Source organism: Rhopalosiphum maidis, chromosome 1 (assembly GCF_003676215.2).
Source record: "Rhopalosiphum maidis isolate BTI-1 chromosome 1, ASM367621v3, whole genome shotgun sequence".
Lineage (NCBI taxonomy): Eukaryota > Metazoa > Arthropoda > Insecta > Hemiptera > Aphididae > Rhopalosiphum > Rhopalosiphum maidis.
Genome location: NC_040877.1, coordinates 46930866 through 46948071, shown reverse-complemented (window position 1 = coordinate 46948071; position 17206 = coordinate 46930866). Strand labels below are relative to the sequence as shown.

The following is a 17206-nucleotide window of genomic DNA, read 5'->3' as shown; positions in this document are numbered from 1 at the left end:
CGCATATTGTTCATGTCGAGTAGACGTCGCACGCGACCGTTTTCTTTTTATTTCCGTTTCCTGCTCGCTGTAAATAATACATAAAATATATGTATATATATATATATATATAGTGAGACGCGAGCGAACGGATCTAGCTGTGTGATTTATGTGAATTTGCTCGGATTTCCCAGTATTTTCTTGTATATAAATCGGGATAGAGAATGTGAAGGGAGAGAGCATTAGACTTCGTGTATTATGCGATTCATTACCCGCCGTATTACGGTCGCATGCGTTCTGTTGTCGACGTGTCTCGCAGCTGTGGTAATTGCACCGCGTCGGCCGAAATATCCGAGACTTCTTCGCGGTTTTCATAGAGCTGCCAGAATGTGTCTATGGTTAGTAAGCAGTATAGGCTACGAGCCGATTATTTTGATTACGCCGCTATATTATATAGGAAACGACTAGAAGCGACTTGCGTTAGTGGAAAAGCTTTATTTTTCCAAGAAGAACAAGCACATGTAGCAATGTTTCGCAGTATATTTTATCACACGGAATACTGTATAATATACAATGCATATTATTATTTAATGTACAATTAGAATAATTTCCTATGATCCAATGTACGATATTTAGGTAACTTTTAAGATCGACAAATATTTATATTGTGATATCTGACTGTATTACTATATTATAGGACAAGAAGACTATACACAGTCTAATATAGTATGATAATAATGTCGAAATTGAAAAGCTCATAGCACATTCGGTCCCTAAAATATTCCTATTATACTTTTAAAAATAATCGAGGAAAACAAATACAAAGACTCGACAGGGAACACAATAGTAGTAGTAATAGTTGACAGTAGTAGTAGTAGATTTATATATATATATATATATATATGTATATTGTTATATTGTACATAAATATATATGTAGCAATCAATTACTGTAATAATGTAATTGTTATAGGTAGTTATTTACGCCTACATATATTATATACATTCACACAATATTGTCTTACGACGAGATTTTTAGACGGTATCGGTGAAATCGAAGAAAATGCTGCGATTAGCCCGAGACGGATTAACACGGTGGCACGCGTGCGACGTAAATAAAATAGGCGCGCGCGCTCGCGGTTGTCACGAGTGAAACCGATGTACTACGCGAAGAGAAAAATATCTCATTTTCTTATCCGCGGGGTTCCAATTCATTACACAGTACATACACACACATATAATATACGTGCGTGTGTTCTTGTTATTATTGTTGTGTTACAACAACCTTCGGACCGGTTGATATCTTGATTGCCGCGTAAATTTATTTTCTTTGTACATGGCTACGTATATTATAATATGTGCGCGCTCGTCTTTTTAGTTCTCGCACGGGCCCGGCAAAAAGGGTTCGATACGTCATAAATACTCTTAATAATATTATGTAAACATGAAAACATACAAACATACAGTTTAGAGGCATATTTACAAGGGGGGGGGAGAAATATTATCTTCACCTTGGCCTACTTTTTTGGTTTCAGAGTTTCTGTCCCAATGGCACATATACCTATATAATTAATAATATATGTATTAATAATACTATTAATGATAATATCATGATAGGATATGATACACCCAACAATTGAATAATGATTGCTTGGTCAAAATAATTTTAAAAAAATATTTGTTTATGGAATATTAGTTGTGTTTGACATTTTAAGCATTTGTATTGAATTATATAACCTTTATGGATTTGATGTAAACTTATTAATATTCCAAATATCAACAAAATTTTAATTTTGTTATTATTTTTAAGTATCTATCTATTTAAAATACGCTCCGACTACATTACACATAGGTACTATAGTACTTATGAGTAAATTAGTTAATCAGTTTATCACCTATTTACTAAAACAAACATTGCACAATGTACATCTCGGGACTCGGGTCATCTCGTCACCACGGTGTCGTAGATTAGGCAATATTTATTAATTATTATACACACAGTATACAATGACGTTTTTTTTATATGAGTACAGACATTATACTTTTCCGGCATACTGTACGTCTGTACGCTATTGTTTTTTGTTTTTTCTCATACTCACGATTCCTTTTTTTTTGTTTTTCAGGCTCTGGGATCGAAATCGTCTGATGCTTCTGCCAACAAATGTTTTAGCCGATGAAAATTATGTAACCGAGGTAAGTCGACTATATATTTAAATATTTTGATTATGTTACAATAATATGATATAAGTTTACAATATAAATATTCGCGCGTTACTTTATACAGAATTATTTCAAAAACTTTTGCTATCGAAGTACTGAGGCTTTATTTTTTATATGACAAATCATTTTAATTAACTTGATTCATAAATGCATTAAACATTAGTCATCAATAATTATCACTAAAAATGTTTGTTGTCATCTATAAAACACGTATATAGTAAGAACGAAGAGATGTATAATATAATATTAAACTGAGCTGCAGAAAGGACGTCGCAATTAAAGTATGTTTGTACTCAGTATGCCGCCCGTTTTAAATTCTAGGAATAGACGTTAAGACAAATACAAATCCGCACTGTGTCCATAATGGTCATTCGTGATGAATATTAAATGAGCTGTCTATTGGCGGTTTCCAATGACATTATTAGTAGGTAAACGTCCTTGGATCTTGATGGAAGCTGAACAAATACACGCGGGAGAAACGTCGGGAGCAATTTCAAACGTTTGCCCTGTGCAAGACATCATTCAATGTTTTAATTAGAAATTATTTTTTGACAGCCGATTTAAATTAAACAGCTGGGCCAGTGCCAATATTTAGTAGGTTAAATACGACACTAATAGGGGCGTGGTTGTACTTTTTGATATATCCATATGCACGCTCCCCAAACCCCAACGTGAAGGTACAATGCACATAATATTATAATATTATTATGTTTAGTTGCGTGATATATAATGAAGTTATGCGAGCGTATCTACACCAGGTGAAAACAATATAATATAAATATATACTAAAAACAGCATTTTTTCCGTTACATAATAATGCGAGAGTATAATTTCATAATAATACTTATTTAATAGTTATTAAATGCTATGCATATTATTCTTATGTGCACCGTCGCGCATGCAATATCTACCTGGTAAATAAAAATTATTACTGGCACTCTGCTGCAGTCGTCTGGGTTCAGGTAGTTGGATTATAAATCCGGACAAATTTACCTTCTTCTGCAGCATCTACATCGACAACATCATGGTTATTTTAATAGTCGTCACTGGAGTTTATATCATGTGCTTACCTGTTACTGGAGAATCATTAATCATGTAATAATATCTTCGTTCTATTGAGTGAGTTTAACCTGCAGTAGTAGTATGACACTACAATCGCTCAAAATAGGGATTAATCAAATATCTATATCCTTACACGCGCATTGTTATTTAATACTATGGACTATATTATAGTGATACATGGTGGGGGGATTATTTTGAGACAACAGTTTGTAAATACTATCAATTGTCATGGTTAATCTCTTAACAATACAAGTTCACTTAGAATAGTTAAATTAAGTTAGTATAGTCAGTAACTCACCCATCTATCCACCCATCAAAAAATATAGCTGCATGTCCAGAAATCTTTTCAGAATAATCGTTGATATATTGTTTTTGTAATTATTTCTATTTCTATTTCTCGTAGATCTATATTTTATTAATTTATACTGTTTTTTTTTTCATATATAAATACTATCGAACAATTTATGTTTTCCAGCAAGGGATGTTTCTAATATATATATTAATAATTTTAATAATATATAAATAAGTAATAACAATACATTCTATTGATGTAGATTCTATTTATCAACTGCAACCTAACGGAAGTGATTCTTAATATTTCGCATATTGTACTTATTTTGTTGTAGTAAAACCTTGATTCTAACTTTTCGAATTAACTCACTCGATGTCTGTTGCAAGAACCCGAACCATAGGGGACATGACCCCGGTTCGAAGAGTTAATTCATAGTTTAAAATATAATATTTGGTTTTTTCAAATTGATATCCTTAGGTTTTAATATTTTAACCATATATATATAATATATTGTTAACGTTCATGATAACAAAAAAAAGTCTATTGTAATTCATATACTTGGTTTCTCATATATGATGGCCAACTATACAATGATAAGTGTCACTAAGATGATTGGCACGAAAAAACTTCTAATAAAAAAAGCCTTAATCATTATAATAATGACATTGTTATTGTATAGTTGAAGAATAGGATAGTCTATGGAGAGTTTGTTTTTCGTTATATTATTATATTATGCAGACGTCGGTTAAATGTGCATAAAGAAATTTAAGACGGTTGTATAATTTTTCTCATTATAATAATTAATAAGACATTGTATACATAATATTATATCAATCAAATTGTCTTTGACAATTTTAAATTTGCATGTACATATTTAGTTTAACTTATAATTCGATATCGTCATTGAATATACTGTTTAAAGTAGTAGCTTTTAATCCAAAAATCGATCGACATATAATAATATAATATATTTATTACATATATTAGTAATATTATATTAAATTACGTATATTTTTGATGCTATTTAAAAAAAAGAGCGAAATGGTTTTAAATATCTTCTAAAATTCCAATGTAATAGGTGATCAAGTTTCTTTCAGCGGATATTGATGTATACCTAACACATATTTTTTTATATGAGACCACTTTATGAACAAAAACCTGCAGTGGGTTTGCGTTTGTAACAAAATTCGCCTTGGGTTCCGACGCGTGTGTATGTACTCCCTTTGCTTAAACTCAACCACAGTATAGCGCGTATATATATATAATAGTATACCTATATAATATATTAAATTATATTCATACATAAACAGATTGATCCATTTAACTATAGCTACATTGATTTTTCAAGTCAAATTTAGTATTTTTGAAAACAATGATTTTATATTAGAATTTTTGAAATATTTATAACACTATAATATACTATCTTAGTTTTTTATAAAAATATTTTTTCAAGACAACCTATATTTTTAAATTAAATGATCAGAAGTAAAAATATTTTTTAACGTTTAGATGAGTGGTCCTTATTATATAACTGCAACATTTTTAGTGGAGTAGCTGTCTTTTATTTAGCTCGATTATAAACTTAGTATGTACCAAAGTACTATTATTAATAAATGCAACTATTTATTTAAAATCTGTTCGATATTAATGGGTACTTACTACTTATTTATTATTATTATTTTTTTAAGTACTATATTTCCGGTCATAAAATTTAAAATATAGTTTGTCTAAAAATCTAAAAAATAACACTGACATATTAATGAAAATATATAGTATTATGTATAAATACTAATAAAAAAGAATATTTTTTAATTGTAGCTAGTTAAACGGATCACTACATACATATACGGCTTGCTGTTATAACGTTAAACGTTTTGGCTGGGCACAATAACTCAAAATTGCGATTTTCGAGTGCGTTGTATGTTTAACATGCACATCACTCGAGTGGGGACGCGACGCCACGATGACGACGGGGTCGCTCATCACTCGGGGGAATTATAGCAATCCGACGTTTTATCCCAATCGATATCAAACAACCGCGGCGGCGGAGGCAATGCTCGAGCACATAATATACAACGTAGTAATAATAATAATAATAATAATAATAATAATAATAATACCGACGAGGGTCTCAATCGAGTGTATGTACCTATGTGTGTTATTTCTTTTGTCCGACATTACAAAATTTCCTGCCGTTATGACCTGCAGGTAAATCGTGTGTAGATACATACGCGGTATACACAACAAATATTATACCATACATAGTATATATTATGTAGTATTTTAGTATTATTATTATAGGCATGGCAACAGTTCTTCGTTTATTATAACGCGTGTGTACTACAGTAATACAACTATAACGTATAGGTATAAATATATACTTGTGGCGCGCATCACACAATCTTACGCGCGAGGCCAACGAGCCAATGAGCTGCGCGTTCTCGTATAATTTATATACAAGACGGATTACTTTAATATTATTATTATTATTGTGATACGTAAGCGATGTCTCAGACGCGTGCACTATGCCGTGGTGTGTGCTTCTTAGACCCGATTTTTGTTTGTATTATTCGGTGTTGTTATTTCGTCTCGTTATTTTGACACGTATAAATATAATAGAACCAGCATTGGTGAGTATTTAGGAAACTATAAAACTGCGCAGTCGATATGATGGACATAGCCACATTGGCAGTAGTAATTCTATACTTTATAATATTATAAAATATAAAAACGATAAATATTTATCTATTTCAGTATCTATACTTACATAATACATACATATATGTCGTTTATCAATATTCAAATTTCGAACGATTTAATTGGAAAAATTCCTTTATATGTAAATACCCATTAACGTGAATTTATATTTTTCGTTGTATAGTATGTACAACCCATACGCCGCCGTGATGCTCAAGATGCGCGCAGGGGAGCGTTCAAGTCTCCACGGGATAATTTAATGGTCGGCGGTGTTCCATTTTGTAGTACAAATAATTATAATAACACTCGTAGCAGATATATAGTACACCTATGTATTGTAATACATATTGTATATACAAATTATACACGCGCGGGGCACAATGCAAGTTATACCTGTGCACACACGAAACGTTATTTATTTTTTTGACTGACTACAGGGGCGCAGACCTAACCGTCCATGTTTTGCGCCCTACACGTGACAAGAGCGGCGCGAGACGCGACCTGTTAATTAAGACATCATTCACACGCGTGACACATATAATATACATATACGTTTCAAACCCTCCCTAGGCAACTAATTAATCACGGAAAAGAAAACCGAATTTCGAATAATATATTATATAATAAGGTAGTAAGGGCGACACGTATTCTTCGTACTTACTATATAATAATATAATATACATAGTTTAAGCGTGTCGACATATTTCCGTCTGTTTGAGTCGGTTATATTAGACGCGTGGTATTACTATAACGAACATGTCCGGCCACTAATAACGCGACCCGGTGTACACGTATACTTATATATATATATACACTTATATGTACTGGCAGTCGTCGTCGTTGGGTTTTCAACACATAATATTACCATAATCTCGTGACACGACACTCTTCTTTTGTGCAGGCGCGCGCGCACTAGAGAGCTCCCGTCTGCCGCCGTTTGTACATTATTATTATCATCATTATTAATATTCCGACTAGTCTAATATTATAATATTATGTACATACTCTGCCGCGTGGTGTAGGTGCCGAGATGTGTTCGATCCATGGGCTGCCGGACAGTAAATGAAGACGTGTCGGTCTCGATGATACATCATATTATTTTTCTATTCGTCGATTGTCGAATAATAATATATATAATAGCGATTATTGCTGTAACATACTCGTATTATCTTCGTACATTATGCACCGTGTCCGAATGAATATAAAATAATATTATATTATTATTGTCGTACAGCGTCGCGCAGGTGATCCGACGACAATGCGCGCTGTCGTATATTATACATGGAGGTTGGATGAGGTATATAATACATGCGTAGGTACCAATCGAACATGCGAGTACCGTTTGTGTGGCACGCAAAGAGAAATAATGTATTATTAATATATATATACACATGTATGTCAGCGTGATTTATATGTACGAATTGTGTGCGCATTGTGCGAGCGTAACGTATAGGTATGCGCGAGTCGCGCGTTCCAGTCGAATCGTTTCCACACGAGAAGAATCTCAGAGTATACGTCTTATGTACCAAAAGCGAGATACTATTATAATATATTATATTGTAGATATTTTAATACCAGTTGTTACGTATTTGTTTATTTATTGTCCTCGATTTTTGAACATATTGCGTATTGCGATCGTGTGTATGTCGTAGGCCATATGGAAAATTAGTTGTTTTGCAAAAAGACTAGGCTCTTTGTAATGGGGTAGCCCATTTGCGAACTACTTATTATTTTTCCAAACAGCCTGCTGTTTTCCAGGCTCATTCATACAGACTAACAGCAGTTAGGCTATCATTTTATGGTAAAAACCATTTTAATTATTTTATTTTAAGGGTTATTGATAATAACACAGTAAAATATATGTAACATTATTATTTATTACTTATTCATTTTATACAGTTGTTGACTATTGATATTACTAGTTTTATTATATATTACTAACAAAAAAAAAAAAAATATGTAAAATGTTAAATTAAATTAATTGAAATATTAAATTTTATATATATATATTTTAGTAATATATAATAAAACTAGTAATTCAATAGTCAACAACTGTACAAAATTAATAACTAATAAATAATAATATTACATGTTACATTTATGTTACATATTGTATTGTACTATGTTACCCTTAAAATAAAATAATTAAAATGGTTTTTACCATACATTGATTGTAGTTCTTAAAAGGTCTAACTGCTGTTAGTCTGTATGCATTGAGCCTGAAAAACAGCAGGCTGTTTGGAAAAATAATAAGTAGTTTGCAAACCCCATTGCAAAGAGCCTAGTTTTTTTGCAAAAAAACTAATTTTCCATATGGCCTATGACATTTATACAAATACGGCTGCTGTGGCCGGCACTTACGGATAACTGCTCACGTATGATCTATTTGCAATTGTAGGCGTAAGTCTATCGTGAAATCGGAAATTTTCACGTTTTTTGTACGAAATTTAAAACCATAAAAAACAACTATTATGACGTGTCTACGTGTTTATATATATATCTTACATCGTTGTGTTTTCGACGATTATTCTGTTCGATTCACATAAATATACTTTATTGTTTTTTACTCTTCTCTATTCTTGACTTCTTGAGAACCGTTCGCTAATAATAATATACGCAATGCTTAGAGGAAAACTACATCTCGTTTGTGTTTATATATGTATACCATATCATGCCTATGTATAAATGCATATATTGCCATATCGGTGCACAGAAAGTATATTATACATTATACACATCAATTTATCATGTGTTATCCGGTTAAAACAACGTGTCGTCAACGATTGGTACGCCTGGTGAAGATTTAGCGGCTAAGCAATACATTTTACTTGTTTACCATGCTGTAGCTATATAGCATTATATTATATCGATATTACTGTACATCTATATAAATATATATATAAACATGGCTATATATAAAAGTAGTTTATTGGACGTCTCTTTGTGGTCGATAGATCAAATCTGCAGTATCACCGTATAGACTTTTAAAAACTCTAAGAAGTCTAAGAGTTACGGAACAGGAAGCACTCGAATCGGGCATAAACAGTCATAAATTTACCAGCGACGTCCAAAGTCCACTGTCTGACTGTCTGTAGCGAAGACTGGTCAAACGAAGGAGTATTAGTAGGGAGAAGAGGGAAAAAAAATAGTGAAGACATTAAAGTGGAAATATACGACTCTGGGCTATCGAGTTTTCTCGGTTAGACAATTATACAGCTATAATTAACTTTTGTACAAAATGTGAAATGTTTGACAAAAGTTTCAAAGTGCCAACGGTGATAGACCGTAAAATGTATAACCTCCAGATTGTATTTAAAATAAACAGTCTCGTGGGATGCATTCCTCGTGCAATTTTTGCGAATGTCAAGTACCTATAATTTGATCGTTATTTTATTTTAAATTTGTCACAGAGTATAATTTACGATAAACTTTCGGACGTTGTTTCAAGTATTAGTAGCGCAGCACAATAAATCATATCATACAATAAACGTCGCTCAGTCAACACTACAGAACAATCGTATACAATGTATATTATAATATATAATAATACCGGTATGATATAACGATGAATTATAGGTGTTTGTTGTCGGAAAAAGTCTGGGGAATATAAATAAAAAGTTTACTTAATAAAAAAAAAAAAAAACTGACCCTATTATAATAATATATATAATATGATGGGCACTCGTCGTGGTACTCTGCACTCTGCAGCATTAAAGGCTTCATCGATTTGTTTCACTTCTTTAAATATAATGACATGTATATGTACGTCTCAAGTATTTCGATGGTTTAATCAGGACTAATTCAAGTGAGTGGTCAATATTATTTTATCACAAAGGTAAAGGTAAATACATAAAAATAATAATATAAGATAATATAATATATAAGAATACTTTATACCAACTTAATATTTCGAGTGAAAACTACCACAATGGTGCAATGTAACTAAGCATTATTAAAAAATAATATTGTCATCACAATAATTTATCTACTTTTCTTGGCTTTAGAATTGTTTCATATATTGAATCTTTAAGAACCAAATATAGACATTTATAACAGTAGTCTAACTCACAGGACAATGCCAATAGAACTGACGTAGTGACGAGAAAACTTTTGAAATTGTAATTGTATTTTACTTAAGATTTAGTAATTTTATTATTGTGTGATTTATAAACATTTGGTCGTGTAATGACTGAGCAATGTAAAAAAAAAATATTTTGAATTAGTTTTTCCAGATAATAATAATATTGTTAAAATAACTACCCAATATATAAAGATACATAAGATACTTCGCTGAATCTCCTCCTTACCCATGATTACACCACTGATGGCTGAAGTGAATATGCATAACGTGCATATCTTATTTATATATACAGTTATTTTTGACGATTATTTTGGAGTTATATCGGATTATTCGGACCGGATAATTTTTACACGCAGGGGGGGGGAATGAAAAGAAACGGAATAATCAAGTGAAAACTCGTTATTGGACCGCGTCAGGTGTTACCTATACCACGATATAGATGAAGTTGATTGCAAGCATGCAGCCTATATATTTTGTATTATATAATATATAGGCATACGAGATGTATCTCGGAAACACGTTTATTTGTCATTATAATCACAAGAGATATTATTGCGTTTTTTTTCTATAATTTATAATATATATATATAATATACTTCTGCTGTAATTTTCTTCGGGACGATGATGCAGGGTGCTGCCAAAAAACCCGCAATAGTGTTATACTTGTTGCGCCTACCTGTACAAAGCGAAGTCGGTCGTAAATTGGACCGCGGACAAAATATATACACATATTAAAGAGAGACAATAACGTCGGTGGTTTAGCGCTGGCGGCACCCTACAGTACGTCGCGTCGACTGCGGTACTAGGAATGCCACCTGGGAGGCGAACAGGCCGACCTTCGACAGGCAGTAGACCGCCGCCATCGCCATCGCAGCAGCCGCCGCCGAGTGATGTCTTCATCAGCGCTCATCGAGAGCGCACGCCCGATCATTATTATATTATTATTATGTGTACCTACACGAATACGATCCAATCCGACATTTGGGTTATTTCTCAATATAATATGGGTACCTGTGCGTACAACAGCAACAACAATAATAAATTTAAGTGTTAAATGTATGATATTACACCTCGACGGTTCTGATATATTATTATAATATGTGCATTGTTGCATCTTTAAATAATCGGCGATCGTTCTGCATGGAATGAGTTAGTGTGTGTGTGTGTGTGTAATGCACGCGACGTGGTGTTTTTAATTGAAACACTTATTGTTGTATATTTACCACATACGGTGTGTATAGACGGCGTTGTCTGAGGGGAACGAGTAATAATAATTGTCCTCGCCTGCAAACGCAACCGAAGATGTCGCGCGCGATAAGTTAATTTATATGAGTATATATTGTACGTTCTGCGTACAGATTGTGACCATTTAATGGATAATATAAACCTGACGACTTCTAATACGCCAAACTAATTATTACTGACTGGCGCTGTTGATCAAACACTGCAGGTGGAAGGCAACAGACGAAAATAATAGGAACGGAAAAAAAAACGGTGCAACGTATACGAATACGACGGCGTTGTTACAATTATTAGATGCCGAAAGGTCTTTTTTTTTGGATTTATTATACCCATACAGAGAAAAAAGTGAACCTACATAACCGGCCGGACGCCGCCGCCAACGGGCTCTGTCGCGATGTCCTTTTCGGGCACACAATGAGAGAGAGATGAGATTTCGCCGGTTAATTAGTCGCGTTTACTTTCCGGCGGCGGCACCCGTTGTCATCGATATACGACGACAATTTAATTTAATATACCTATACATGTACGCGCATAATACAGCTGCACTCTTCTATTTCTGGGCTGTCTGAGGAATCCGGAAATTTGCATTCGCTAATTAAACAACGTCGACCGCATGCCGAAGCGTATACTGTAACATATACATAATCATATATTATATATATAGACATAAACGATCGGAGCGGTTTGCCAAGAGTCAACCAGAGGGGCGGCCAGAGTAATATTGAGATTGAGAGAGACAGACAGAGAGACGCGGACAGAGCGTCGTATTATAATAGAAGAAAACGTATTGTATGTTAAGAAAGAGGAGATAGATGTGAACGCCCGTGTGTCGCGTCTGGGCGGCCAAAACGAGGGGATTAAAATAATCCGCTGCCGCATAGCTCGTGACACTGTTGTTAACAGGCTTTCTCGATTTTTGTCCGGCGACCCGAGTTACGCGCGTACTGCACACGATCTACTTGTGCACAAATTGTCTTTTGTCTGCGCGTTGTGATACATAAATATAATAATAATTATCGCTAGATCTTCGCTTCACACGTATATTTCATGTAGTTTTAATATATACTCCACTCCCGGAACTACGCTGTTCTATGTAGAGACCCGCCTTTACTCGATTCAGATTCCAAAACATATTGTGTTCGCGATAAAGCTCGTTTTCTGATCTTCGTTTGCTGCGTCACTATATAGGTACCTATGTAAAGATACTCGTGGCGCAGTTATACCATTATATTATATTACCACTATATAACGGTCACTAACTGTATATATAACACAACTTATTATTGTATAATCATAATAATATATTGTACTGAATGTTGTGCATGTAGTCTGCAGTATTATAGGCGTCGAAAAACGACGACGGCCTAAATAGAATTTGAGATTTTTCTTTAATTTATATACCCTCGACCCGTGTCCGTTCTCGTAGATTTATTTTAATTGAAATAATGAATGAATTTCGGTTGGCTTGGAGTTCTGCCCAAAACGTAAATTACGTACATCGTCTGGGGAAAACAAATCTAATAAAATATGTCATCTTTCGAACAGCGAGTAGTTTATAATAATTCATAATAATATTATTTGTACCACGATAATAAACACCAATTGATTATTATTCACGCGCAACAAACCAGTATTTTGGTGGTTTTCAACATATTTCGAATAATAATTTGTTGTCTTTGCTATTTATTTACAGTTAACTGGATTTATGTCGAAACCAATACGACCATAATAATAATATAAATAATATAATGATATTCTTGTACCTACGTTAATAACACTTTTGGAGATGAGTTACGGCGTGTGGGTAAATAATAATGTAGTACTTAGTAGTACTGTATTCCCGATCTTCAACGTTTACCGCGAATTTGGGGAGACAGGTGTTGTCATAATTTACATTGTTATATACGTAACATGTCTTGTTTAGCCATCGTTATTATCGTTGAGGTATAATTAAACCGCGCAATGCAATAGTTTAACTATGTTAGAAAAAATTTTAAATGCTTCTAAACACGATACTCATAACAATTTACATCCTGTATACTTACAACTATATATACGTGGGCACGATATAAACCCATCAGTCTGGCATTGATTGGGTTATTAAAAAAAATGTTATTACTCTATAGGCGCTCCACTAGGAAGTCAGACACTTTCGTCTGGGGTTTGACCTTCCGATTTTTGGGCATCACACGTGCGTGATCATATGGTACTTTACAGCAAAGTTTTCGTATTATTTTTATTTGAATTATTACTCATACAAGATTTAACAGTGTATAAGTTATGACTTATGAGATTCAGTTGAAATTACCGTCGGCGGTGTCGTCGCAATGTATATATAGCGATAGCAGCAGACACCGAATCAAAAGAGAGTAACATATAATAATACGAGTATAACGATTGCTGCCGACTGCGTATATTATAACTACGGGGGTGAACAGCAGGTGTTAGATATACGCGAAGAAAATAAAATATGTTGTTAACCATTATAAAGATACATTTTTTTCTTCCCGAGCGAGAGTGTGTTTATTATAATTGAGTTGTTCGGCATGCCGCAGTTAATTTCCACAAGATATATTATCTTGTATTTTACGACGCGCGTATTACTGCATTAAGGTGGTATATAAGAATTAAATAAAATAAAAAAAATTCTAACCACACGGATTAAAATATTATTATTATTATTATTACGCGTACCGCCTAAATTATACGCGTTATACACCGACGAATTTGAAATTATTTTTCGTCTATACCAGTACCTATGTAATATGTATGTAATTTATACTATTGGTATAGGTATAATCTGCGTTGCGTATAACACCTATACACAAAGACGGCGGCGCACACCTTTATAGCGCGATGGCGGCCGACTACCATATACTTTATGAACACGTCGTTCGCAAAACGATTATGGAAAATCACGCAACTGTGAATATCTACGTTTGATCGTCGGGGGCGCACGGTGGGGTGTGTCGTATAAATATAACGTACGGGGTGGATATTATTATTATCGTGTACCTTCACGCGGGACAACTATTGTAATATCTCTATAAATATATATATATATATATACGTATACGTTTCCTGCTACTCGCCGTATATTATTATATTATAACATATAACGTATATATTATGCTGCTGCCGTATACCGCGTGCGTGTGATATAGCGACGACGACGACGACGACGGTGCACAATGCCGCGCGTGAAGAGGATGTGCGCGCGTGGTCTTGGCGTGTACACGTTTAACGACAAGGCGTGTATACACCGTGTTCCTTTTGGTAATATATATAATACCCATAATATGTCGTCGTCGACCGTCTGCAGTGGTGATCGTCGAGAGGGGTTCATTGTGTGCCACCATGTACGTATATTATAGTATATATATATATATATACTATAAATGCGAGAATGGTTGTCGCCGAAGATCGTCACGACAGGGCGTCCTTTGATGGGTACATGCACATATTATTATATTATATATTATGGCCATTGGACTTATAATATATATATAAAGGTATATTATATACACGCCGGTGCGCACAATGTGCGGCTGCTGCTGCTGCTGTGCTGTGTAAGGCATAGCGACGACGACGATTTTTTTCTTCGGTGGTAGCCTACCCTCTTGGGTCAACCCCGTCGTAAATCGGATTACGCCGCCGCCGCATTGTCCGAAAATAACCGATGTACCGCAGTTTTATTGACCGAAATCGTTCACCGCAGCACAGTTTCTGACATTATTTTTACGCTTTCGTGTATACCGATTTATTCCACAGCGATAGAGTTGAAGAGGAAAAAAAGAGACGACCATGGTCCTCTGCAGACGCGTTCCTTTTGTCTTGTTTCACTTCTTAACCACCCCGAAGCGTGGACCGCAAACGGCAATCGCTCTTCCCTCACACAATGAACATAATACACATGTATAACACATTTATATTTTATTGTATACAATATATATACTATATATACTTCTACACCTCGCATTGAATCTGCAGTAGCCGACCGGCAATCGCCGAGACAAGACGTAACTGTGCCGCCATCACCGTAGCGGTCGCCCTATAGTTTAATGCTGATACGTACATATAAATCCTAATCTGTCGTCGATGTTGTTGTTCGTCATATCGGTTTTGAAAAAGTTTTTCGGTTTAAGACACTATAATATTGTGTTATCGCGCGACACATGGACGCTCATATTTATGGTAAGTGAAAAATAATAAAAACAATTTCATTATATTATATGTTGTACCTACACATTATATAGTGTCTGGCTAAACATGGTCGAATATATTCTATATGATTAAAGTAATAATTATTATACGATTGTGTTTTATAACATTTTTGTCGATGCGCTTTCGGCTATTCACATTTTTCTTATTTGTTACAACATATTATTCATTTAAGTATAAAGTATAAAAATAAATAAATTTAATATATAAAAGTACCTACTCTATATATTCGAACATTTACTTCAAAGCAAATTGTTTGATGTTTTATTATACCTAGTCCCGATCTAATTATCAAACTGGGTTCGAATAAATCCATTAAACTGCCCACATTTGGATAGACTATTTTTATTAGTATTACATTATAGATGGAGTTGTTGAATTTGAATTTGCTCGGAGTCGTTAAATTCGGTACACTTTATACTGCACTACTGCACTACTATACAGTATATACGAACTAATAGTGATAAAGGTTTGACGATAAATCTGTCATGTATGATAATTTACCTGCTGAATATTTATCGAAATCTAATTTAAAGATACCTCCATATATAATATTACCTACGTATATATATAAATAATATATAACATATATTATTACTAATACATAGGAATCATTTCATTTAGTAATATAATAATAATAAAAAAATTGATAAAAAATACAAATATTTTATTTTTTTTTTAAACATTTTTTCCCAACCCACTGTGCACCGGTTACAAGCAATATAAATTATCGAACTTGTTTTTTCTTCTTTTCTTCTGAAACCGTCCGGAGCTCACACACACATACTTAGATACGTTGTTTGTTGAAGAACGGGAGAGAATCGGTTAGGACCGCGAAACAAGGTCGCGTGACAGTGCTCGTATATATAATAATGTTCACAGGAAAATATGGCCTACACGGCTTGTATTTTGTTTTTTTCAACTATATATATAATTTAATTTTTTCTATCACTGGTACGACCGGTCGAATAAATCACTATATTTGTGCTTTGGTGCCCACTGATTGCGCCTTATGTACGAGCGCGCGCGTGTGTATGTGCTTCGATTGCGAGCTCTATTACAAGTGATTTATTGAACGAAATAATAGTAACACGAAAGGTATATATCTCACGAAATTTCTCAACCGCGTACACGCCTTATAGGTTGTTTTTACTCCTCGGGTATTATATGTACACATACATATATTATGTATTGTGTATATATTATATACGATATAGTCGTTGGCTCGCGCAATCGCGTTTTATTATCTCTCGTTTAATTTATTATTGTTTGAAAAAAAAACCTTCTTTAATTGGCGGATCTCTCATCCCATGACTCCAACGGCGTGACGAGTGTACACATTATATATGTATAATATATATATATATATATATATACATGCTTACATATTATACACGTTTCAGGACGGCGGTT

At 33.8% G+C, this 17206-nt stretch overlaps 1 protein-coding gene across 2 annotated transcripts in view; it reads left to right on the top strand.

Moving 5' to 3' along the window:
• The window catches only part of LOC113549698 (mitochondrial distribution and morphology protein 34-like), a 71169-nt gene that overhangs the window by 14900 nt on the left and 39063 nt on the right, over positions 1 to 17206 (top strand). The window contains exon 2 of one of the 2 annotated variants that reach the window (XM_026951113.1): positions 2102 to 2171. In XM_026951113.1, the coding sequence (XP_026806914.1) occupies positions 2124 to 2171 (48 nt within the window). In that variant the 5' untranslated portion in view covers positions 2102 to 2123. Of the gene's footprint in view, positions 1 to 2101; positions 2172 to 15576; positions 15767 to 17206 lie in introns of those variants that run through there. The other variant, XM_026951111.1, reaches the window with a different exon arrangement.